The sequence below is a fragment of the Corvus brachyrhynchos genome, unplaced genomic scaffold (genome assembly GCF_000691975.1).
Source record: "Corvus brachyrhynchos isolate BGI_N302 unplaced genomic scaffold, ASM69197v1 scaffold50, whole genome shotgun sequence".
Classification (NCBI taxonomy): Eukaryota; Metazoa; Chordata; class Aves; order Passeriformes; family Corvidae; genus Corvus; species Corvus brachyrhynchos.
The window spans coordinates 170837-195444 of record NW_008235964.1 but is presented as its reverse complement, the minus strand read 5'-3'; the positions used below and the strand labels follow the sequence as shown (position 1 = coordinate 195444).

Here is a 24608-nt window from a genome sequence, read left to right as displayed (position 1 = left end):
AAGGTGTTTTATTTTTTAAAGTTAATTACATCTCATCTTAGCCAAAACTTGTAAGTGTAAAGTCTTCCAGGCTCCTAATAAGTTGCCTTATCACTGATTCATCAAGCAAAAAGCAGATAAAATGCAGGAACTACTTTCAATCTCTCACTTATGTGTTAAATGGGGACCTCCAACACAGCCAATGCACTGAACTTTGTAGAGTTTATAAAGAAATGCAAAAGCTGCATCCTGAGGGTTCAAGATCCACCACTGAGGACTGGTGCAAGCTGCCAAGATGCCCAGAAAGACTTTAAAAATGGGGTACTCATAGATTTATGATACTCTGTGGATTAGATGACAGCTGAGAGATGATTTTCAGGGCACAGGCACTTATGTGCCACTGGAGGTTCAACCATAAGCCATTCTGAAGGTGAAACTTGGGATCCTGAGAGGCCTAAATACTGTGTGGCTTCTTTTCTGTAGACTGATCAGAGCTGCACAATTAATTTTGTATTTGGACATACCTGCAAAAACCCTTAATGCTCCTCTACAAGTTGAGTGAGTCGTACCAGATGGACTGAACACTCAGTAGGGAGACTTTCATAGTAACCTTGCAGCTACTCAGTGAGCCTGGAAGAGGGCAGGGGTGAAGGGAACAAATCAGGTTTGTAGGAGACAAACAAACAGAGCAAATTTTAAATGTAAAATGAAAAATGCAAAACAGTGCACATTTAAACTCACTTTAATAAAAAGCACAAACAAAACAAACAAAAAATTTAAGTCCCCTATTATTTTATTTAATGGTTTGTATCCCTGCTTGTGCAGGATTTGTTTTTGTGTTTGTCTTGAGCACTTTGTATTGCTTTTCCATTTAACACACCTGTGGTTTTGATAGAAAAAGCTGAGAAAATTGAGCATTAATCTGAGGCTAACTGAGCTGAGACCAGCTGGGTGAGTGAACTTGACTTTGCAGGCAGCTGACCTCTGCCATGAGGAAAGGTGACAAGGTGTGCAGCATTTCGAAAGGCTGTTATGAACTGGAAGGTGATTCATGTAGGGGAGAACAGGTTGGTGAGTAACAGGAGGTGTAGGAGGCTTTCTGAGGAAAATAAACCCGTAAAGTGAAACATTTCACCTAATTAAGCAGCCCCATTTTACAGTAGGGAGATCAAAGGAGAGAGGAATTGGAGGAGAAAAGAATGCAGTCTGTCCCATAAAAGATAGGCAAAAGGGAAAGGTAAGTCTAAAAATAGAAGGGAAACCTGTGCGACCCTCAATGTTTATGAACAAGCTCATTAAAGCAGCAAAACTAACCAGAAGGGAGGACAGGGGAGGCATTTTGGCAGGCTTTTGGCAGGCAATATTTCTCTGTGGCACAGCCAAGTCCCAGTGGGATGGACACCACATCTTAATCAGCCTGCACACCGGATTACCAGAAGAAATAAAGGAAGGGGTTTCCCTGAAGGAAGGGAGAGAAAGCAATTGAGAGAGAAAAGGATGAAGAAGGATGAAGCTGAGTCAGGGGAGGTTTAAGTCGGATATCAGAAAAAGGTTCTTCATCCAGAGGGTGGCTGAGCACAGGTTCCCCAGAGAAGTGGTCAGAGCACCAAGCCTGACAGAGCTCATTTGGACAATACTCTCGGTACATGGTGGGACTCTTGTGTGTCCTGCATAGGGCCAGGAGTTAGACTCAATGATCCAGATGGGTCTCTTCCAACTCAGTCGATTCTATGATTCTAAGATTCCATGACTACAGGAGAATCTGAGGGGTTGTAAACTAACTTGTTTAATAAAAAGAAAACACAAAGAATTCAAGAGCCTAGGACTGTGTTCAGATCTGGAGCAGAAAGAGGTGAGACATTAAACTCTTCAAATGGACATGAGCAATGTGCTGGGCTGCTTCTTCTTGTAGCTAAGTGACTCAGGCTGCCAGATCCTTAATTTGCTCATTCAGAGCTTTGTTTTGATCTTTTCACATATCAGATCAATAAGATATGTACACCCATCAAAAACATTTGCTGTTGCCTTGGCTAGCATTTAACAGTCCTATATTCTGCAGTAGATCAGACGGAGTGTTAATCTGCAGGTTTAAACACTGTCATTCCTCTAAAAATCTTAATGACGTTTATTCACCATCAGTGAAATGAGGATGACTCCCTTGTATCCCATCAGAATTTCTAAAGGGATTGAAGCACTATGACTTGCTGTGATACTGCAATGGTTACAGCTCAATAAATAAACTAGAAAAGGTTTCTTCCTCCTAATTCACTGAAAATCTTGCTCAAATGCCTTCTGTGATTACTGGGAGGGCATTACGAAAACTCTGCTTCAGAATGCAGAACTTCAAAGAAAGTTCTCCATGGTTTCCTTATTAATGGATAATTTCCTGAGTGAAACCCTAAGAGACTGGAAGAAAACTAAATTTTTATCTGGGGACAGCAGCAGATATACAAATCCAATTTTCAAACAGCTAAAGCAGATAGAGCAAAAGCTCCCTTGGTTTTCAATTAATCCTTTGTGTCGGGGCTGCCTGCTTCATGCTTTTTTTCTGTCTCTTTTTATTTTCAGCTTCCACATGGAAATAGATTAGAAGCCTTGCCTCTGTTAAATTCCCGTTATTTCCACTTGCACTTTAATACCACTGAGAGAAGTTAAAGAGCTGTGTGTTCTGCAGTGTCAGTGCTGTGGAGTGTGCCAGAGGTCACTGTGTCCAGGGGTGTTTTGATCAAGACGGCAGAGGGCAGCCAGAGCCTGCCACAGCTCAGGGACATGAGCAGGCAGGGGCTGCTGCTGCCTGCTCCCCACTCAACATTGTGAAGGCATGATATCATGGTCTTGTTGGGAGTTTATCTCACACACAAATTGCCACAGGAAGCATTTTGTCAAAATTTCAAAATCAAAGTAGTCACAGTCTCTATAGTGAGCAGCTTTATTTACTTAAGAGATAAAGGCAGCAGAGCAGAAAGTTAAATTAGGGTATGCAGTCTCCTGCTTCTGTATAAATGCTGAAAGAAAGTCAATGTATCTCTCAAAGCCAACCAAAAGAAATGTATTTCCTAGAATAGACATTTTTATACTTTGCCAGTAACTTAAAATACAGGAAGTATAGAATCAGAGCAGTGTTGGCTATGCCAACTGTAGGCAACACTTACGAGGAGCTTAAATTTCAAAAATGTTCTGGTAACTTAGAAAAGGGTAGATTATCCCTCTTTGGCTTTGTTCTGAGCATTCCTGAACCACCTCACAGTGGGCAAGAAATGATGAAATTAATCTTTAAGGAAGAGCATTTCAGCATTCACACTACAGTGTTCTTCAAGGTTCGTGCTGCTTCTTTTCCTTGCCTTTTACCACTGTACTGCTTTTCCAGATCCCACCCTAAAACTGATCATATCCAAGTTTGGCATAGCCCATCACAAGCCAAGAGCATGGCATAAATCTACTTATTTGGATACCCTACATTAAACTACTGAGCCTGAAGTATTTTTCAGTCCAGCTCCCTAAGAGAACAGATAAAAAGCTATGCAGCAATACGTTTACCTAATCTAGATAGCAAGTATTACAGACACCTTTCTTCTGACAATTTTCTTCAGTAAATCCACTTCCCTTCTCAGTCCTTTGTCAGACAAACTCCTACAGAAATCCACTGACCATGAAGGTTTGGAGAACTTTAAAGAAACTATTTTCTCACAGCAGTTACCAGGTGCTTAAAGGAAGCCTTGGAGAGCTAAGGGTTGGCTTATGGAAAACATTTGTTACTCTTTCAGCTTTCCAACCTTTAGAATACTTGCAACCATGGATATTCAAATCAATGCTAAAGATCAGCACTGACATGCTTCACCATGGCATGTTTCCTTCCTTGTGAATCCCAGCTCAACCATGTGATGGCTAATACACTCAAAAATGCAATGAGCTTATGAGCCGTCTATCTGTGCAGAGTGTTCATCCTTATGGGGCACTCTGAGTTTTTCAAGAGAGTTATTTTAATCTCTTTAGATGCCATGGGACCAGCTATTGTTCTTGCTGGCACCATTTTTGTAGCTAAAATTAAATTCATCTGAACTTCCTTACCAGCTGCAGAGTTACATACAATTTAAAAAAAAAAAAAAAAAGCATCTTCTTTTTGGGTGCAGTATGTATTTTGCATGACAGAGAGATGCGTAAGCCTGCAATGCCTAAATTGCCCCAATAAGCTGTGACTTGCTCCATCAGGGCTGATATCCTGGGCAGGCCAAATCAGTCTCTGAGCTGTCCTGGCCTTTGGAGACAGAGCAGCTCTGAGGCTCATCCTCAGCTGAGAGAAGGGAATCAGCACTTGGGGCCTGACCTGCAGAACCCTGGGACCACCATGTTCAACAAACATCATAAGCTTGTTGAGTCCAATGGAAAGACGAAGAAAACACGGAGATACAAGGAAATGTGTGAAAAGATGGACTAAATTAACCAGATAATGTGGCTTGAGGCAAAGGTTACACCAGTGCTGAGGTCAGAGAAATAGTGCAGAAATGGCCAGATGGCTTCTAGGCCACATCTGACGTTGACAGCTCCCTGCTGGCTGCCTGATACTTGTTCATTGAATACCTGACCAAGAGACTGTAGAGCTATTCCAGATAAAATTGTTGCTTTTACATTCTACGTACAAAGAGTTGCTTAAAGTTGTGATGATGTTTTTAAAGTTGATGTATTTTTTGAAAATACCATTTCTTCCTTGCCTGTAATGTCGGCCTGTGCTTTTCCAAATACTGAGACAGAAGTGGGAAAAAAACTTCAATAATTTCTAAGTTTTCCTCCTTATTTTGGCCTTTTACAGTTGAGGTCTAAGAGACTGGGATTAAAAGTACTTCCAGATACAAAATTTCTCTTTTCTTCCTGTTACTTATTTTTTATCACATAAAATGTCCAGCAATTACCTCCTTATTTTACTTTAAACACAACATATGCACAAGCATACATAAGAGAACCAATGACAGTATCTCAATGATTTTAACAGACACGAAGACAACAAGAAATACAAATAAAAAACCTCATGATAACACTGTATAAAGAAATGCCTTTGGCTTTTTATGAAGTATTGATGCCTTAGAGGTGATTCCAACAGATAGAAATATAGCTGTACAGTAGGAGACCACAATATGAGAGACAATTAGGAACTAGTCTGGACACAATGTTATCTCAGAGACATGGAAAAATGTATATTTATATACCTACAAGGTAGGTAAGAAGTCTGGGCTGTCAACAGAAGGGAAAGATAATAATCTGAAACATCCTGAGCGGAAAATATAAATTACCAGCCCAGGGAGGGGTGTGAAGCATGATTGCTTTTGAGTAAAAATAGAGGTCTGTAATTAAGGAGACACTTACTGTGCCAGGCCTGGGGTAGGGGATGCGACCTTCGTACTGCACCCAGCGGTGATCCGCGCTCTCCTTGTGGGCGTAGGGCCCGTTGAACACGGCCCTGATCTCGGCCATGCTGTACACACACACTGCAGAGCCCTTAAACACGGAGCTGCAAGAGAAGATTCACTGATGTGCACGCTGCAAACACCTCCTTGGTGCTTCAGCCAGGGAATTAATGAATTACAGAGTCTGATGGGGTTTGGATCAATCCTACACCTGGCGGTTGATGCAAGTGCTGCTAAGCAACGATGTGTACAGGTCTGATAACTACAGATATTTAATGTCACTCTTGTTACAGTTTTAAACTTTGCTCAGTTGAAACCTGGATTGGCCTTTGGGATTACTTGATAGAGTGTAATTTTTTTCTAGTGGCTGACAGTTTCCAGCTATCATTTACTAGCTCTTTTGATTAGAATTTTATCCAAATGAAGGACATTGATTTACATTGTGTTCACATCTGGAAGTCCAAACAGTAGTGGAATTATTGGTGAGGTCCCTGAGAATTAAAAATTCCATTGGAAAGACAACAAAACAAGACATAAAAATAAACACTTATTTTTTATTAATTTTTCCTTTTTTTAATGTATTTTTCTAAAAAAATCCAAAATATTTCAGTTTTCAAAAGAACACCATGCCAGGTTGCTGTGTAGCATGCACTTCAGTTACTTCACAAACCACATCATTTATTGTGCAATATTTACTTCAATTTTAAGTATTTTCTGTGGTTATATATTCTAGGGAGCTACTGTGGTAACTGTTTCTGAAATAAGGAGTGCCTTGGCAATTCCTCATTGCACTCATACTGGTCAGCATTTGGCTAGCCATTATTTACACCTAATTCAAACGTTTGGGAGACAAAAGAAAAGATTATTAATTTTCTTCCGACAATTCTATAGAGTACCTCACTATTGATCTGAAAGGTCATTAATTAATTAGTGCATCCCCTTGAGATAAAGTTGGGTTATTCTTTCATTAACTCTGGACTATAAAATCACTTAACTATCAGTTTAGAGAGTAATTTTGATATCAGGAAACAGCAGATGTCAAGGTGCTGCTTACAGAAATGAGGCTTCATGACAATAATTTGCCTAAAATAGCAACTACTGGTTGCTCAATAAATATGATAGAAATTTATAAATTCAACTGGATGAGGCTGAAATAATCTAGCATGTTGTTGATTGTTACATTTTCATTACTTTTTACAATCGTTTTCAAAAGCTAGGCACAGAAAGGTTTAGGGACATAATTCATTATTTCCAGTTCTGAAAAATGTCCTTAGTGACCACAGCCCTGACATGGATGCCTTATGCCAGCAATTCCTAACTGCTCTGAATCAGGATCTAGTCTAGAAGACCTCAGTATATACAAAAGTGTAAAAGCCCTGAGTAAGATCTTCATCCTTTGTTTCCACAGGCAAACATGATCCTAACACATACCTTGTTGTAGTGAAGACTCCATACACAAGAGGGTTCCTCTCATCTCTTGTAGAAAGTAAGAATATATCTTCTGCAATGAGAAAAATATACTTGGTGTTTCTTTTTAGTTAAACATCCATGGACTATTTCTGCATTTATCATTTATAATTTGGAAATTTGTAAAATTATAACAAGGCTTTAGTTTTGTTTGAATTTTAATTTCTGCCACATGAATTTGTGCTAATATTCCGAAATGTGTTCATTCACAGATATTCTGGGTTTTATACAGAATCAGATTTTCACTTCCCAGCTTTTGGAGGGAAAGGGAAAAACACCATAATTCTGATCAGACCAATATCAATTATCATCAGGGACTTCTGATAAAAGTCAGAGGCATTACTAGCCCTGTTTGGAAGAGGAGTAGAATCAGAACAAGACACAATGCTTCTACAAACCAGACAGGAAAAAAAACCCAACAAAAGCAGGCATTACTAATGTTAAAATAGACCATTAAAAATAAATCAACTTACGCAGCTCATCGAAATGTGTGTCTGCCCCTTCAGGACCAGGTATGGAACACACAAGCCTGGCTTTCAGAAAAGTTGTCCACTTGTTTATTAGGCTTCTTTGCCCTCCCATATCATTCTAACAAAAATAAAATTAAATACTTGAATATTAAACAAATAAGAGCTTTAAAATGTAACAGCACAGTATGGACTGTGCTTCTTCTGTCTGATTCGACAGTTTGCTCTTACCACAAACATCAAAATATATTTCATTTTCTTTTTCCTAAGAGAGTGTAGGACACTTTCTCTTAGTAGCTTCTGTAGTCACTTATCTGCTCCGAGAGTGGGCAACTCAAATTTCCTAATTATACCCAAATCTGATTGCAAAGTTCCTTCACCACCTTTTTAACTGGAATGCTGTGTGAAAACATGGATATATCACATGATTTCTTGCTCCTTGTGAGGCTATTTTTTACAATCAGTTGTTCTTCAAAATTCTTTACAAACCAAATAATAGAACAGAACATTTTGGATAGATTTCTCAAAAAAAAACCCCTATATTCATCAGCAGCTTACAATGTAAATACTGCACTTTGTGTACATAGTACAGATCAAAAGGCATTCCAGGCAAAATCAGTTATATTATTTTAATAATTGTCATTATGGAAATATCAGTCTATACTCCAACAACAGGGATTTTTTTTTTTTTTTTTTCATTTCTTTTACTATGGGTTTCCAAAACATAAGCATACTTGCCCAAGTTTCCTTTAGTCACTGGAGAAAGAAAAAATCCATGAAGGGTAACTTGAAATTGGAATTATCTTTCTGAAGGGTAAGTGTCCTTCTACTGACTTGGATCAGTAGATAGGAATGGATGGTAGATGATTTAAGTTTTAAGAAGCCAAACTAGGAGTTTGCTCATGTACTTCTTCCAGTGACTACATGAAGGATCCTGCTGGTTCCAAACAGCAGAACTATTTAGGTTCCGCAGAGTTATTTAGGCCCCAAAATTCTTCATCCTCAAAATGGTAAGGGCAATGATATACCAGCAGGAACCAAGAATTGAAACACTTAAAAGAAATGTTATCACCAGCAGTACTCTCCCAGCTGTAGGTTCTGAATTAGCCCAGGAAGGTGCCTGTGCCTTTCAGTTATAAACTCTGAAGCTTAGGGGATCTGTGCTGTACGTTTAAGGACCTCAAATTCAGCCATAAATATTCAGCCCCCTCAGGTTCATTTGGAGAAATCACTATTTTGTTAATTCAGTTTGCAATCTGAAGGTATAGAACCAGCCTCAGTAGGAAACATCGGGTGGTGGAAATTACATGTCATCACCACAGACTGTGTTTGGCCCTTCAGGGCTGTATCATACATACTACAGGCATTCAGAAAGTTGGCTTTAAGTGCTGAAATCACTTCAGAAGGACTAACACTTCTCTTGTAATGCACTCTAACTGCTTTTCCTTTTCATGTACCTGCTACTTTCAAATAGATTAGCTCAGTTGGAAATGATTCCTGTTAATATAAGGCCTTTGGAACTCCTGCTCTTACAAGAATTGCTGCCTCCTCTCTTGATTTCCTGAGGTTCTGCCAAGCCTGAAGCTTTGCATCTACCCAGCAGATTTATTACAAAGGTGTCAAAATTAGCAGCCTGAAGCCAATAGCCAAAAAAACCTCTGCATGTGTGTGTTCTGTTCAAAGGAGGAGCAAACAAACTTTGCGGTGCAGTTAAAACCAAACAATTAAAAAGATGGAACAAAGAATCTTAAAAAGCAAGGAGTGTAAAGCTTTTTCTTCCTCTGGCAATTGGGACTAGCTAAGCAAATCTCACATTGCAGGGCTTCCACTTTGATTTCTGGTGGATGCAATGCAGCATCACAGGAGATGAGCTGTCGAACTACCTGACAAGGACCAGCAAATAGGAAGAAAGCATGGAGCAAGTGATGAGGCTGGAATGGAAAAACGATCCTTGTCTAGGTCCTACTCCTGTCACTACAGGCATTCAGCTTCTGCAAGAGATGGGAAGATATGTACTTGTGTTTTACCAACCTTAAGTTGTGATCCCACATAGCACTCTCACAAATGCTTATTTTAAATGTATCAGTAGTTCCAGTGAGTTAGAGCATTATGAACCAAAAAACAATGTGCTCAAAGAAAGCAATCCTAGCAAGTGCTATGTGCTGTAAAGTATAAAATTCCACTGGATTTAAGATGTATCCATATTTCCTTGCTCTCAAGCCAGGACATGACGTTAACCATGTTATTTGAATTTAAGAGACATTAGAACAGGCATTCACTCGGTGTGTTCTACATATCCAAAAGCTGCTGAAGTAACACTGTACAGTTTATAATGGAGCTGGGGGGATTCAGTGACCAGTCAGCATTCCAAGAGCTACCAAGTCCTTCTGAAGCCAGAGAGTGACAAATTTATGGTGCAGATAGACTGAAAAGACCTTTCACTGATTTAGACAGTTGCACATACAATATGCTGACATATCCTTCAACATGCTTCTTCCTACTGCCATGGCTGAGCGAAATAAAAAGCACATTTTACTAGGAAGATATTTTTGTTTGTGGTTTTGGGACTTTTGGGGGATTTTTGTGATGAATAGCCATATAGTACTCTTCAATTCTATAAGTCATCTCTGATTAAAACAATGTCTTGTCTTTCCTACAATGTGCCCACGATTCATTGAGATTGACTGAGAAAGTGCAGAAACAAACAAAGGCCATGATGATTTTATCTACACACAGAATTAGTTCAGCTCAGACCAAGGAGGTTTAGAAACTATAAATAGTACAGGCATGTCTTTGCTCCTGGAGTCTCAAGTAGTACTATCTTACTAATTTCTGTAAATGTCTATTTTTTTAAGAAAGAGCACTCCTCCCTTCCTCATACTATTTTTTGGTGCATATGAGGTCAGTCTTTGACCCATCTTGAGGCTTCAGGTGCTGAAAAACATGCAGTTGCTCTCCTTTCCTTCAGACCATGTTGACGTGGACTCATTCACTTTGCAATCTCCACTCTGGTGTAGATTCCTTGGACCCTCATCATTCCTGATTACTGGCCTCTGAGAGGCTGCCCAAAGGAAATACTGGCCCAAGTTATTTTTGAGACTGGGCTGCTACAGAAAGAAGACAGTCTCTTTTGTCAAAGAGATTATTTAATAGTCTCAGTCTGGAATGAATTACTGATGTGCTCCAATATTTTGAACTGTTTGTAGGGCAGGACATAAATACAATAGGATGTACAGGCTGGGTAGTCAGCGGATTAGAAGAAATGCATGGAAGAGTGAAAATCACCACAGCAAAGTCCAGTTAGTGCACAGGTGAACAGAAATAAGGATTAAACACAAAGTCATAGAATCCTAAGAAGCCCATTGAGCTGATTTAGCAAAGGTTTGCCTCAAGCCAGTTTAAGTAATTAACTGGATGTACTGAAATTATTTTTGTCAAGAGATATGGTCTGAATACAAAGAACTCTAAATATTTCAGGGAGATTGGACAAGGAGACAAGATAAATTTGAGTGCTGAGAGAAGGGGAAGGCAGCATGAGCAAGCCTTTCATTCCAAAAATATGGCTAATCTTGTAACAGCCAACCAGCCTCAAGTATCTGAAATCTTATCTCCCAAAATATCACTTCTAAGCACACTGGATTAGCTGTGTTTACTATAAACTTTGTTACCGGACAGATGAAGGCACTTAGGACTGCATATTTCATTTTGAATATAAATAACTCTTTAATTAGCACTTACTGCTTTGTAATCTCACAAGCTGTAACAAATACCAACACTTCTGCCTGAAATACCTTCTTTTTAACAGGAAGAAGTGCCTGTAAAATCTTGGTTACTTGTGTTTGCCTGAGCTAGAAATGTAGATAATTGCCAACTAGAAGGGGGGCTGTTCAATCTGTCACCTGTTGAGGAAATATTATCCCAAAATATCACGAAGATTTAAAACCAGAAATTACTTAGATAAATGGGGAAGTAATCCAATATGACTTTAATAAATCAGGCAGACTCTTATTTACAGAAATCCGAAAATTTAATCCCTTTTGAATGAGGTGGTTGCAAAAAACAATTTGCTGGAGTGAGAAATCAGGCTTCTACCAAATTACATTAAGAATTCAAATATTGGATGTCCCACTTCAGTGAGAATAGGTAATTGTATGGCTTTCTGACATACAGGAAGAATGCTGTTTAAATGCACAGAGTAAATTTTGTGAAGTAATTTAAGGTCATATCATACACCTCTCCTGGGAGACTTCCATCGAAGTTTCAGTTTTCTGATCTGCAATTTATGTGCAATTAAGCAAAACAATGTACTTTTCTAACCATCTAGCTAAATATAAGCTAATATGAAAATAAAAGCCATCAGAAAAAATACTGCTCTATGATCAAGTGATTTAAAAATCAACTTATATTAAAAGCTTTGTTGTATCTATTTTCTATTCTATTGTGTCTTATATACTATATAAATGTAGCTTCATTAAAATGAACAAATGTTAGTCTTGGAATCCAGTAGGCATGAAAACAGATGGCAACGAAGCTAAAGAACATCTGCATCTTTAGGGATTTTAAATCTCTTATTTGCTTGTAAGTAACAGTGACAAATTGAACATTAAAACAAAAAGTGCAGTTATCTGAAAATCAGTCTACATCAAAGATGTCAAACAGTGTGATTCATAAAACTTTAAAGACAGTAATTATTCTGAACAGACTCTTAAAGGGAAAAAAAAAAAAAGGGGGAAGAAAAAGAAAAAAAACAATGAGTGGAATTTCTAGAAGCAGGTTATTAATTACTGCCAGTGGCAAGATGTGCAAAAGGACTATCCAAAGAGAATTCCTGGCCTGAATAAAAGGAAATGTTGGAGAACAGAGAGGAAAAGTGCTGAAACTGCAAAAGGCCCTGAAGCCCTTCTCTTATTGAAGCCTAACTATGTGACAAAGCTACCAGAAACAAATGGCATCCCCTGAAGCAAAGCTTTATACTATGGAGAGAAAAAACCCCCAACCTTGTAGCTGACTTTATAAATAGAGAAATAGCCTACAGTCTCCTTTCAACTTCTGTCTTCAGGTTCACAGTTCTTTTGTAATTTTTTTTTTACTTTGCATATTCTGTCCCCACTCAACTCTGCCAGGTGCCAACCTACCACAGGAAAGTTAAATTTGCTCCTTCAGGAATTCAGGTGCAAAATTCCTTGTCCAAACCATACTGATGTAGATGAAAGAATCCTCCTCTGATTTCATCAGGCTATGGGTTACATCCAAAACCGTCAAGCTACACGTGAAGTGTTACTTGAGAGAGAACAAAAGCACACTTGCAATATAAGCAAGAGAAAGAAGGCACATGAGACTTTAGAACTTCAACTGCTCTCCGATGGATACATTGAGTACACTTGGGGAATTTACTTCTCCTCTGTGTCTGCAGTTCCAATCTGCCAACGAGGTGGTGACTCTGTTCAGTTCCTGCTCCTCAAACAGGTTTGTTTTTATTTCATTCAGAAAGACAATGTACTCACACTGAGCATGCATAACTGTTTAGCTCACTATGGAAAATGTTGATTTTTATTTTGGAAAGTATTTAAACATCACACCCAGAAGTTTCTACCAAATTATATCTTTGGATGGGATCCAGACTGGAAAATCTAACTACACAGCAAAGAAAAATTCTGGACTGTTATCAAACATACCATGAAAAAATCCCCAAAATCCAGAAACTAATAGGCTCAGGTAAAGACAAGGAGATGTGGTTTGGGACAAATGAAAGAATAAAATTTAGCACCATTTTACCTTAAGGCCAAACATCAATCCTGCTAAGACTATCTCCAACAGGTGTGCTAGTATTAGGAATATTCCCCCAAACTGTTCAAAGACTGCCACAAACCAGATGAACTCTGCTATATTCACCTGTTCATTACAGTTTCAGTAAAAACCTGAAGTTACCAAAGACTTATGGCTGAACTAATAAAATATGTTATGGGACTCTCAGGAAAATCTACTTAAAATTTTGAGTATAAACTGTCCATGGCTTATTCCAGTGTGTTTGACTTGCCTTTACCTGTCTCTCATCTAAATTTTCTTATCTACATAATATAAATTATATGAGATACATACATAGGAAGGATATAAAAAGACAGAGAACAAAACCTTCAGGTCATGAAAGGCAGCATTCTTGATAATGAAGCTACAGGCAAGTCAAGTAATTAGATGGATCATGCACTTAACGTCAAACAGGAGAACAAAATTTATATGACTTGAACAGATTGAGAGCTCTGTGAAACTGGAGCAGTGTGAGACCCAGCACTGGGATAAATCGTCTTCTTTCTGAACAAATAGGCTTGAATTTGCCATTCAGAATTTCACATTCTTCAATCAGAATGTCTTGAATTTCAGATTCCAGGGACCCAGTAGAGCAGAGCTCCCTTTACAGACAGTGGAAAATATGTCCTTCAGAGAGTGATCTGGGCTGAAGATGGAAGGAGTCTTCTTCCAAAAACTAGTCATCTGCCTTTACTGAAGGAAGGGAATGCCTGATAATTAGTTTCCTCACTTGGATATATACAAGTACCTGAAGTCAGCAGCATGACATATTGTGACCACAGCATTGATAACCACAGGTTGAGAGCTGGGAAGCGCATGAGACCAAAGAACAAAGGTAGGTCATCACCTTAGAGAGTCCTTTAGAATTTGGAATCCTGAAACATCTGCATTTACAACAGTGTACTTGATCAACAATAGCAAAACTGCAAACCATGGCACATTTTTATAGTAAATGTACTGACAGGGGAAAAAAAGACAGGAAGATAATTTAATCACATGAGGAAACTTCCAAACCAAAAAGTCATTATTCGCCACTCTTACAGATATTTGAACATCTGAGTCAAAGCACTCACAAGTCAGGAACTTTGGATTAGCCATAGGAACTTCACTCCAATTAACTCTGCAGGTTTACACTTCTGAGCCAGGGTGTACTGACAGTGTCTTATGCAATGAGTATCTCTGGCAACTAGAATGACTTCCAGAGTTTGCTTCAGAGGTTGTGCAGCTGCATTTCCATAGTCCAGTGTTTAAAGATCTGTGTTGACACTGCAACTTCTTTTTCACTTTCCCTGAGGCTCAGTAAAGTTCAGTCACACCTCTTCACACATAAGCATATCTTACATATTTTTGCTTCATCTGTAAATCATGATTTCCCCCCTCAAAATACCAATTATTGAAACACACCCATGAGGGACAGAAATGTACAAAACTTCCTATACTTATATAACCCTTGCCAATGAGGAAAGTTGGACCAAAAGACCTGACAAATCCTGATGTTACATCTCTTAATCCATCACAGTTAGAAGCAGATACTCTATGGAATTGGCTTGTCTCCAACACATCAGCCCTTAAAAATGAAATCATCATGATGAGCATCTGCTTTTATACATAATTTGAAAACTTCCAAATGGCACATAATATGCAAATATCAAATTTCGAAGTCCAAGAGGAGTCGCCTGCTGAAAGACTCACAGCTGCAGAGACAGTCAGTGGGCAGATGAGGGCCATTGTTCTTCTAGGGATAACCTTTTCAGAGGGCTTTTAATCATTATCATGGAGAAATCAAGGAAAAAAAGTATTTGCCATGGTTGACATTGTGGCTAGGTAATATTATAGTGACAAAGGAGGTATGTAAGCATGTTACACACAGTAAGTTAAACCCTGTCTGGAATGAGTTGCCTCCAGAACTGGAAGCAGGATAGCTGCACGAACATGGCTCTGAGCCCAGACTAATTAGCCCTGCTGAGAACATGTTAACATGGCTATTTGGCTTCCGGGAGCCAGCTAGTGTGGCTAAACGGGAAAGCAGGACACTGTCAGGACAGCTCCAACAGCTTTGGAGAGAGATCAATTATCTACACAATATAGAAATACCAATAATGATAATGGGCCAGTTATCCCTAGTCACAGCAAAGGCATGGCTAGACTATTTCCAGGACAAGAAAAACACCTCTTAAAATTTACATTCAAGCAGCCCCATGGCAAAGCCCACCGGAGACTCTGGACTTGCAGCCGCAGAGGAATAGCTCCCTCCTGCCATTCTGGGAATACAAATCGCTTAAAGCACCAGACAGGAGGCAAGGTCATAGCCTTGAACTCTGCTGATGTTCATGGCTTTGGAAATAAATTACATTACCCAAAGGTGGAATGCAGGGTGTGTCCAGGGCTCTCGACTCAAGAGCTCTTAAAATGATTACATTCCAGTGTGCTTAGAAAGTACAGTTTAACCAAGAGGGCTGTGCCTAATTGCAGTATTCTTTTCCCCAGGTACAGCTTGGTATATATAGGGGTGGAATGGTATTCAAAAAAGAAAAAAAAAAAGGAAAAAAAGACAAAGAGCTCGCTTGTTCCCACTAGAACAAAAGCTGCTTCTGGATACCGAACACTTTAGGAAATATGGGAAAACATCAGGGGCTGAAGTCTGATTTCTTGGCAGTTGAGGTCTCAGAAACCAGGCTCTAAGACTGCATGCTATAACTTTTGCAATACATCACCCAAACCATTAAAGAGAAGCTTGTAACACAGCAAATGCAAACCACTGTAATAATAAACAGGATTTTCATATTGCAGCAGAGAGACTACTGCTTTTGGCTAATTTCCACTCCATTCCAATAGGATGAGGTTGTAACTATGAAAAGATGTGTTTCTATATAGATAACACACAAACAAAAAGCTCCAGCAACTTTCTTCCCTCTTCAAAACCTTTTCTGTGACTCCTCCAGGTTAGATTTTTACTTCTCACTTTATTTGAGAGGGGAAAATAGGAGGGAAAATTGGATCTTTTCTAGGGCTATACTTGTACATATATGAGGTTGCCGATAAATAGAATTACAATTCTGCCATCATTTAGTGGTGGATATGTACAAAAATGTAGCTGACTTGTTACTGGACTGCACAGGGCACAGTGCATGGATGCTGCAATTGTATTTTTTTTCCAAAATCTTGCTTAATGTGTAAATACTGTGTTCTGTCTTTACCTGATGCAAAGCAGTTCAGCATTGTGGGCTTGAAGACAGTGTAGCTGTAAAAGCTTAGGCCTGCATTTCTAGAAGTAGAAATAAATGGATCCATGACCTTAAGAAGTTAAGGTTTGCATGATCATTTAATATACGTGTGTAACTGAATGAATTTTAAAAAAGAAATAAACTTTGCCAGCTAATCTTCAATAGTAGTTTTTCTTTTTGGTTATGCCCTTACATGAAAAGAAAGCAAATAACCCCAAACATTGCAATTTATGTAAGTATGAACATACCATAAGTAATATCAGGTATTGCAGACAGGGCAATGATACTTCTTCTGCCTCACTCAAACCAAAACCAGGAAATGCCATTTGCCATGATAAATGACACAACTGGTTCTGAAAGTGACTGTTGAAAGCACTTCCTCCCCAGTGCCAGTGATATCCCTCAGTGACACAGAGCAGATGACGTAAACCCAAATGAGTGGTGTGCAGAGCTGCAGTGTCTGTGTTCTTGCACCACAGGCTGCAGGACGCTGGGCACGAACGGTCTGGTGAACAGGACAAGTGACAGCTGTTTGACTCTGGGCAAAGAGCTGTGCCAGCAGGAGCACTGCAGTCTTCTGGGTCTGAAAGTAGCTGGGAAAGGGGAATGCTTTCCAGAGAAGATTTTCCCTAAGGGAGAGGATCACTGAGAGACCATATTGTTGAACCCTTGAAAATTAGCCAAATAGGCTGCATTGACTAAGCTTCTTATTAAAAACAAAGCCTATTCTAATTTCAGCATGTGTTTCTGGCATTAATGGACATGAGCCCTAAGGCACTGTGAGGTACGGAGCAATTGAGTTCTAGTAGGAAAAAACTGTGTTTACACCAAGCAAATTATTTCAGAAGTTGCTGAGCTCCTCCCATTCACTGTTATTCTCTGCTAAACAGGGAAAGGGGGCAAAGGCTTAACTTTGTGCAGTACAGGTCCCATTAATGAGACAGTGCAAGTAGAAATTATCAGGTGTTGCAATCAAAGGCATTGTTCCCGTGTCAGAGACAATTAAGCACAGCAGATGTTTCATACCACAGCACAGATACAAAATATTTCAGTCCATAAACAGACAAGGCTATTTGCAGATTTCAATTTGTATTAAATACTCATAATAGTTCTATATTTATTATAATAATTAGCAGTATTTTTTTAATTTGTTGATAATTAAGACAAATATAAAAAACCCCAAGAGTCTGGATTATCAAAATAATTCTGCAACCAGTGGGAAGTGCTCAGTAAATAAAGAAGACAGTGCAGAACTATTAATAATAATCACCGTGCTTATCGGTTTTCATTGTTTTGCTTTGACTACTAAAAATAAAATTCATGACATTTTTCCTGTTAACATGATTACTCTACGATTTCATTCTCATTTGAGGTATGATTATACACAGTCATTAGGATTTCCTTACAATACACTTGCTTTTATTATGATAGCTTATCTCCTTTTTTCTCTAGGTAAAGGATGCTGGGGATGTGTAGCCAATATATCTTAGTTTACTATACTCTCTCATGTGCCTTGGCTTGAAAATGTTGTCTATCAATTTCTCCTAATGCATTAAGTGCTTTCTCATAATCAGCAAATGCCATGTCTAGCAGCAAATCATGTATGTTTGCATTTCCATTCTGCCATTAATCACACTGCTGTGAAATACCCAACTAAAGATTATCCATTCTTTCGTCTAGCTAAAAACCTACTAGAGAACTGATTCATGGATGAATGTTTTGTTTTCTTAACACTTTAGGTCAAGGACAGAAGTGTGAAATGGCTGTGGCCACTGAAATCTCAGTTGGAGCTGGGCGTTAGCTGGACTGCAGAGCAGTTGTAGATTTACACATCCATACACTTGTCACTCTTTGTTTTTCAGAGTGTGGCCACAGCTAAATGAGCGCTCTTCTCCCACACACATCTTATTTCAGAACACAAATGCTTTTGTTCATTTACTAATTTTCAAGTTTCTCGAGAACATAATTTTCACTGCCAGCAGAGTCACACTGCCCAGAAAATGGAAGTCAGATAAAGCTTCTGAACAAAAGATCATAGAAATGTACCTACTTGTGTGACTGCTGTGGTGTTGCTGATACCTAAAAGAACATTTGCTCAAAGCTTATGTTTACTATGTTACTAATATGAAGGCAGCTTTCAAATTCCATTTTCCTGACTTTTACCAGCGATTCCTGAGGATCTCAGGACAGGGCGGAAGCACTTATACTGACTGCTTCTGTTCCTACAGAAGACAGGAACAGAATGTCCTAGGGGACAGGGGAGTGGACAGAGAGTGTGTTTGACACAAAAGTCTACAGACACTTCTGCCACTGTGGCTAGAGACCTCAGTAAATGCATCAGGCTGTTAAACAGCAAACTACACTGACTGCTGTCTTCATGTGAAGGAACTGTTTTTTCTTTTCATTACCTTTTGAGGAGGCTTCTGCCCTTGACAAAGATGCTTCTCCAAGAAGAGCACAGTTCATATAAGCCCAAGTCTGTATATACCATCAGGGCACAAACCTTCCACAGGGGGCAAACCCAAGCATAATGAAGGAGAAAGTGAAGGAGCAATCATTTAAAGGAGGTCAGGCACCAGCCAAATGAACTTTTTACACTGCAGCAGACCCGGGGTCTGGTTCCTCCTGGTCAATGGGTCAAGGATTGCTCTTCTTCCCAAGGGAGGAAACCTCCAGGCAGATGTGGATGTAACTCAGAAACTGTATACTTTCTTAGCCTCCCTTCACCCCAGCTGGTTATCAGGAATGTGCAGAAACAAATGACTGACCCCAGCTCTCAGTAATGCCCAGGAATGGTGTACAGAGCCAGGCTGAAGGGATGGGTTTGCATATCCACACATTCAGAGGGTGCTTTCCATAAAACTCCAAATACCTTGCCATTGTGTACACTTTGACACATCAGTCCTTACTGAAAGCTCATGAAACAAAGCAGGACATCATTGCATTTCTGAAGGTCAATACTTCATCTTTTGGATACAGCATTATAATTTATAAACATAGTACCTTTTTCAAAATAGGTACACAGTCAATATCAAGTTTATGTTTTCTACAAGTAAATTTCAGATGGCATTACTACTCTGTGTCCAGAAAAATTAATATGTAGGCTCATTTGGGTAACAAAGTGGAAAACACAGTTCTCACAGAAATAAACCAAACTTGTTTAGTTTCTATATTTAAATAAAATAAAAAGATACAGTCCTCACCTTACAAACTCTCCCAACTCTGGAAAGGATTGTCTTGTCAGATGTGCCACTATCTTGTGATATTTCTCGAAAAAAGAAGTAGATTTTATCATCATCTGGGTTGTAGGTATCTGGGATAGGAAAAGTTCCAATGAATTTTGCTCCTAGAAATAAAAAAAAAAAAAAGGGGGGGGTTAAAAATCTGAAGAAAAGCCTTAGAGCTTGCTTTTAAATCTCTGCATTTATGTTGCATCTTCCAGTGACATGAAACTATCATTATATAGATACGTAGTAGCAAGTTTCTTACTAAAACCAAGTGAAAACCACCATGAAGTCTGAAGTATTTACTCTTAGGCTGTTTTTTTTGTGTATATATATATATATATATGTATATATATATATATGCTTTCAAAAGTATGCAGCACTGGTTATCATTCTCTGTCTGAAAATAGAGTAACTCTCAGTACAAAGTATAGCCTACATGAATCTACCTTACTGCTCTTGCCACCAAAATGAAGCTAAGTAGATTTTCTGAAATCACCTGGTAGAATTTGAATTAATTACTCATTGCAGAAGTTATGAATACAGAAACACACTACTGTTTACTAGAGAGAGCTTGCAAAGGAATGTTTCCTATGTATCTCTGATACAGCAATCTGACTACATCTACCAAATCCGACACAGTGCCACGCTGGGGTTCCCCAGTTAGCAGAGCAACTCCAAAACTGGCTGGCCAGTCTTACGGACACAGTTCCCTGTGCTTGAAAACAAACTGGCTATATCAGTGTAATAGTTTGTTTGGGTTATTTAAATCTGCTTTTGCAAGAAATGCCTTGACTTGCCATGCTGGGCCATTATATTATTCCTGGTCTCTTCCAAGGCAAGCTTGGGTATCTGCCTGCATCTTTCAGGCATGCTTACTGGGCCAAGATATTCTTCACTGTCTTCCCAAGCTCCCTCATCCATGGTCTCTAATCCTGCTCTACCTGCTCACTAGTTGAGGGCTTTTGTTTCCAGTGTTGGGATTTTTTGGTTTTTTGCCTTTAAATTTTGCACTAAAATCAGAAATTGAAGCAATCCAAGGGTCCCTGATTGGAGAAGAGCAGGCAACAACACTGCCTTGCACAAGTGAACCAGCTACTTGGGCAGGGATTTTTGAGACATTCCCCAGTGTGCTACAATAGATGAGCTCTTCTGAGGGCACTTGGATCAATGATGTTTTTCTTTAAACAGAAGTGGCTATACAAATATAGTGCAAAGAGACCCTTGACTCTAAAATACATTCTTTCAGCAATAAAATACACAGTCTTTGTCCCCCATTATCAGGTAGGCTGCAGTAGAAAGCAATAAGGAGGGTGGTGTAAGAATGCAGAGCAAACAGAGCACACTGTTTATATGGGGGAATACTATTATCAGCTTTCAATGTATCTTCATGCCTTTGTCCTTTTCATAATGATTGTTACTTTATATTAGCCTTGAGGAATTTTCACCATGAACTCTACAGTATACAAAGAAGAAAAATAGAGTGCTTGATTCAAAAGTTTGCAGTCTGAGACAAAGGGCCTGAGACAAAATGGGATGTGTTTAAGTGCTCAGTGTGCACCTTTGTGACAGAAGACGAAATTTATGGGTGAAAACAGCCAGTGCTGCTTCCATTTTAAACCTTTTGACACTAGAGAATGGTGTCAGCAGAAAAAATGAAATGATGCAGTCATCAAGATCTATAAATTTAAGTCAGGATTTCAAAATGATCTTGAGGAAAATATTCAATTACCCCTCAGGGCCTGTAAGGCTACTTTGAAGATTAGATCTCTAAGCATGAATAAATACATAAATATGCTTCCAGTATTGTTTCTTACACATGTGGTTAGTTAAATAGCCATTTAAGAAGAAACCTGTGAAATACTTCTATACCACGTTTTTGAAATTCACATCCTTTTTTTTTTTAATCCACATTCACCAAACAAAACACTGAATATATGGGGGTATTAAGATTAAACTTCAGTGCTTTACTTGGCAAGCCAAATGCAAAAATAAATGTCTCAATACCAATTCCTGGAACAGATTTAGAAGAATCTCTAACAAATTAAAGGAACACTAATATTTAACAGTTTTAAATCACAGCTGAAAACACTGTAGTTGAAAGTTAAATCCAAACAAAAATACATTGTAAAAGATACAAAGTGAAAACAATTAAATGGAAGAGATTATGATCTGAAAAGCACCTTATGTTCTGCAAGTGAGATCTTGGTCTCATCTTTTCTAACCCATCTATCCAACATACAGAAGAACATTGCAACTAACTGTGAATTAGGCTTTTGGATTCTTTGCATGGGAGAAAAAACTAATGATGATGATTTTAAACCACCGTTTGTTTTCTCATAGACAGGGCTATCCCCCCCACTATTTGCTTCAGCAGAAGATTTTCCCACATATTAAGTTCACAGCTAGATTGTATGTAACCAAAGTGAGGATTAAGGGCATCATGAGCTCTGGCAATAGACGGTACAGGTGTTGCTTGTGCTTTTTTCAACATGCTCATGTGGCCTGGTGAGAAAAGCTGATACAGCTGGTCCTTCACTGCGGGGTTTGTGTTGGTCACCTGCTGGTCATCACCTCCTTCTGAAACCAGCAGTTATTTTAGGCAGTGCATCCTACGCAGAAGTTAAGACTCAGAAAAAGGCGACAACAAAGGAGTGGTTGTCCCAGTACATGAAGAAATGAAAAAGCAACCTGAAGCAGTGGGAGGCAGCATCTCTGTGTAGTTGGACTGCCAGAAATATGTGGCATGACAGAATGCAAAGGACAGTGCTTACCTTATTTACCATAACCACCTAGAAGTCAAGCTCCTAAGCCATTCTCAGCCAGGTTTTCTCTCAGGGAGGGAAAAAGTGGCAATGAATAATCCTATTTTAAGACAGATTCCTACAATAGGTGGGGTGTGTCACCCTCTGGAAGTGCCACCTCTCTCAGTAAATTACAGAGGCAAGCAAAAGGACTGAGCTCAGACAGGATGCTAGCTTTTGCCTTTTAGAGCTAAGGGAGCTGAATCCCATCCAAAGCTCGCAGGATATAAAGAACTCATTGCCTGCAAGACTTTGCCCTGGAAAAGACAGCTAAATTGCTATAAAAAAAGGGAAAAGGGAAAAAAAAAAAGAGTTGAATGAAATTCAAGGAAGCCCTCGTTCCAGCTATGGCCTTCTCTTCCTCAGAGGGAGGGAGGAATGTGCAGCTGTTCAGTGGATGCCTGTGTGCAGGGCTGGTGGGATGCTCTCCCCTGCCCACGGGGCTGGCACGGGGCAGACTCGGTTCCAGTAGGCGGCTTTGCCATCCGGAGAGGGGCCACCAGCCCCATGTGCCCCATCCCCAGGCGAGGTAGCTCCGGTGAGCAGCTGTGGGAACGCCTGATTCCCCAGCCCTGCTCCCCTCTGCTCCAGTGCCACCCTTGCGGGAGTATGAGCACGTGTGAGCCTGAGTCATGGGAAAGATTAACTGCCTTCCTCCTTTTCCCCTTTGTGGAGCTGCTATTCAGTCATTCAGATTAGGACATGTCTTAATTAGTCAAGATAGAGATGCCCTGCAAGGAACTGGAAGGTATCCCACACATTCTTCCCTCATGCTTTGTCTTTACCTCCCTTCCTTCAGGGAAGGATAATTTTGTTTCCAGAAACAGAATAAGACTGAACTTTAAAAATACTGAGGTGCATTACAGCAAAACTTCCTTGGCCTTCTGGAAGAAAACAAGCTGTACATTTTACGCTTATCCTAAGTAAAACATGAGTCATACATGGTAATAATTTATTTTCAACTGTATAAATATTCAAGCATGTACAACTTTTCCTGGAGGTCTAACACATGCTTGGTAAATGGATGGTAGATTTAGAGAAGAGGGGATTTAGATGAGATGGGAGTTTTAAACCTGAAATCAAGTAAATATTTTCTTTATACCAATATTGGCTGAAAGCACAAAAGTATGTAATTGGTAACATTACATAATAAACTAGAAATATATTGGCCACCCTATGGCTTATTGCAGAAATGATGCTGTCATTTGAAGTTGCACTTAAAATTTTCTCCAGCCTTAAAAGCACTGTGTCAAAATATTAAAAGCACCTAGTTTATACCTCTTAGTATAACACTGAATGGATTGTGTTTGTGAAGTCTTAGACAGAATTGTGGCTGTAGGGTTTTATATGGCTGGAAACGAGGTAAACCTGAAGAATATATGGGGTCTTCAGTGTTTATACAGTGTGAGGCAATTTTCACCTCACAGTCTAGCACACTAAAGCTGTTTTTCAGACCCAGACATATTAATATACTGTTCTCCTTAGAAAACTTTCACAAATACAGATGCTCTAAGTGAAAACAGAATAACTCATGAATCAATCTAAAAGAGTGAGGAAAGGCAGACACCTCCCACCCAGTCTCCAAACTAAAACATCTAAACATTTCTCAAACTTACAGTTTATTCTGTTTGCTTGTACTCTTCCCTTGCCTCAAACTGCTCATGAAGAAACAATAACAAGAGAAAGAAATGTTTGGAACTGGATTTTTAAGCTACAAGTTCTTTTGGACTAGGAACTGAACCCTGTAATACTCATCAAGGTGGATCTATACTAATGGTAACACCAGATGCTCCTTAGGGCCAAACCACAGTAAACCTCTCTTTTTAGCTTATTATTGCATCCCTTAGGAAAGCAGCTACCCAGCCACCTTTCCATGCTGAGCATCTGCAGGCCACCAGTGATAAAACTGGATATGCACTTGCATGGGTAATTAGATTTAAAGAACTGACTGCTGGAAGGACCCATCCTGGTCCATATCACAGTCCAATTCTGGTCTGCAGGGCACAAGGGGTGTGTGGAAATGAGAGAGAGGAGACAGGAGGATGGGACAAGAAAGATTTTGAGCACAGGAAATGGAAGTGGGATAGGTCAGCAGAGTCAGATGGGACATTCTTCTGTCGCCTATTTGGAAAGGTAAAAATTACTTTTAAGTGGCTTTTCCTTTTCCTCCTCATCTCATAGCAGAAATCCTGGGGTTATGGCATTATATCTAACTAGAAATTTAAGGCAATAGTACAGA

At 39.3% G+C, this 24608-nt stretch overlaps 1 protein-coding gene across 1 annotated transcript in view; it reads right to left on the bottom strand.

Annotated features, from left to right (window-relative positions):
• Window positions 1–24608, bottom strand: part of SEMA3D (semaphorin 3D) — a gene marked incomplete at its 5' end in the record, with an annotated part of 96006 nt that overhangs the window by 29607 nt on the left and 41791 nt on the right. The window contains 4 exons of the mRNA XM_017727957.1: window positions 5338–5482; window positions 6810–6879; window positions 7319–7433; window positions 19545–19687. Of these exons, the coding sequence (XP_017583446.1) occupies window positions 5338–5482; window positions 6810–6879; window positions 7319–7433; window positions 19545–19687 (473 nt within the window). The remainder of the gene's footprint in view (window positions 1–5337; window positions 5483–6809; window positions 6880–7318; window positions 7434–19544; window positions 19688–24608) is intronic.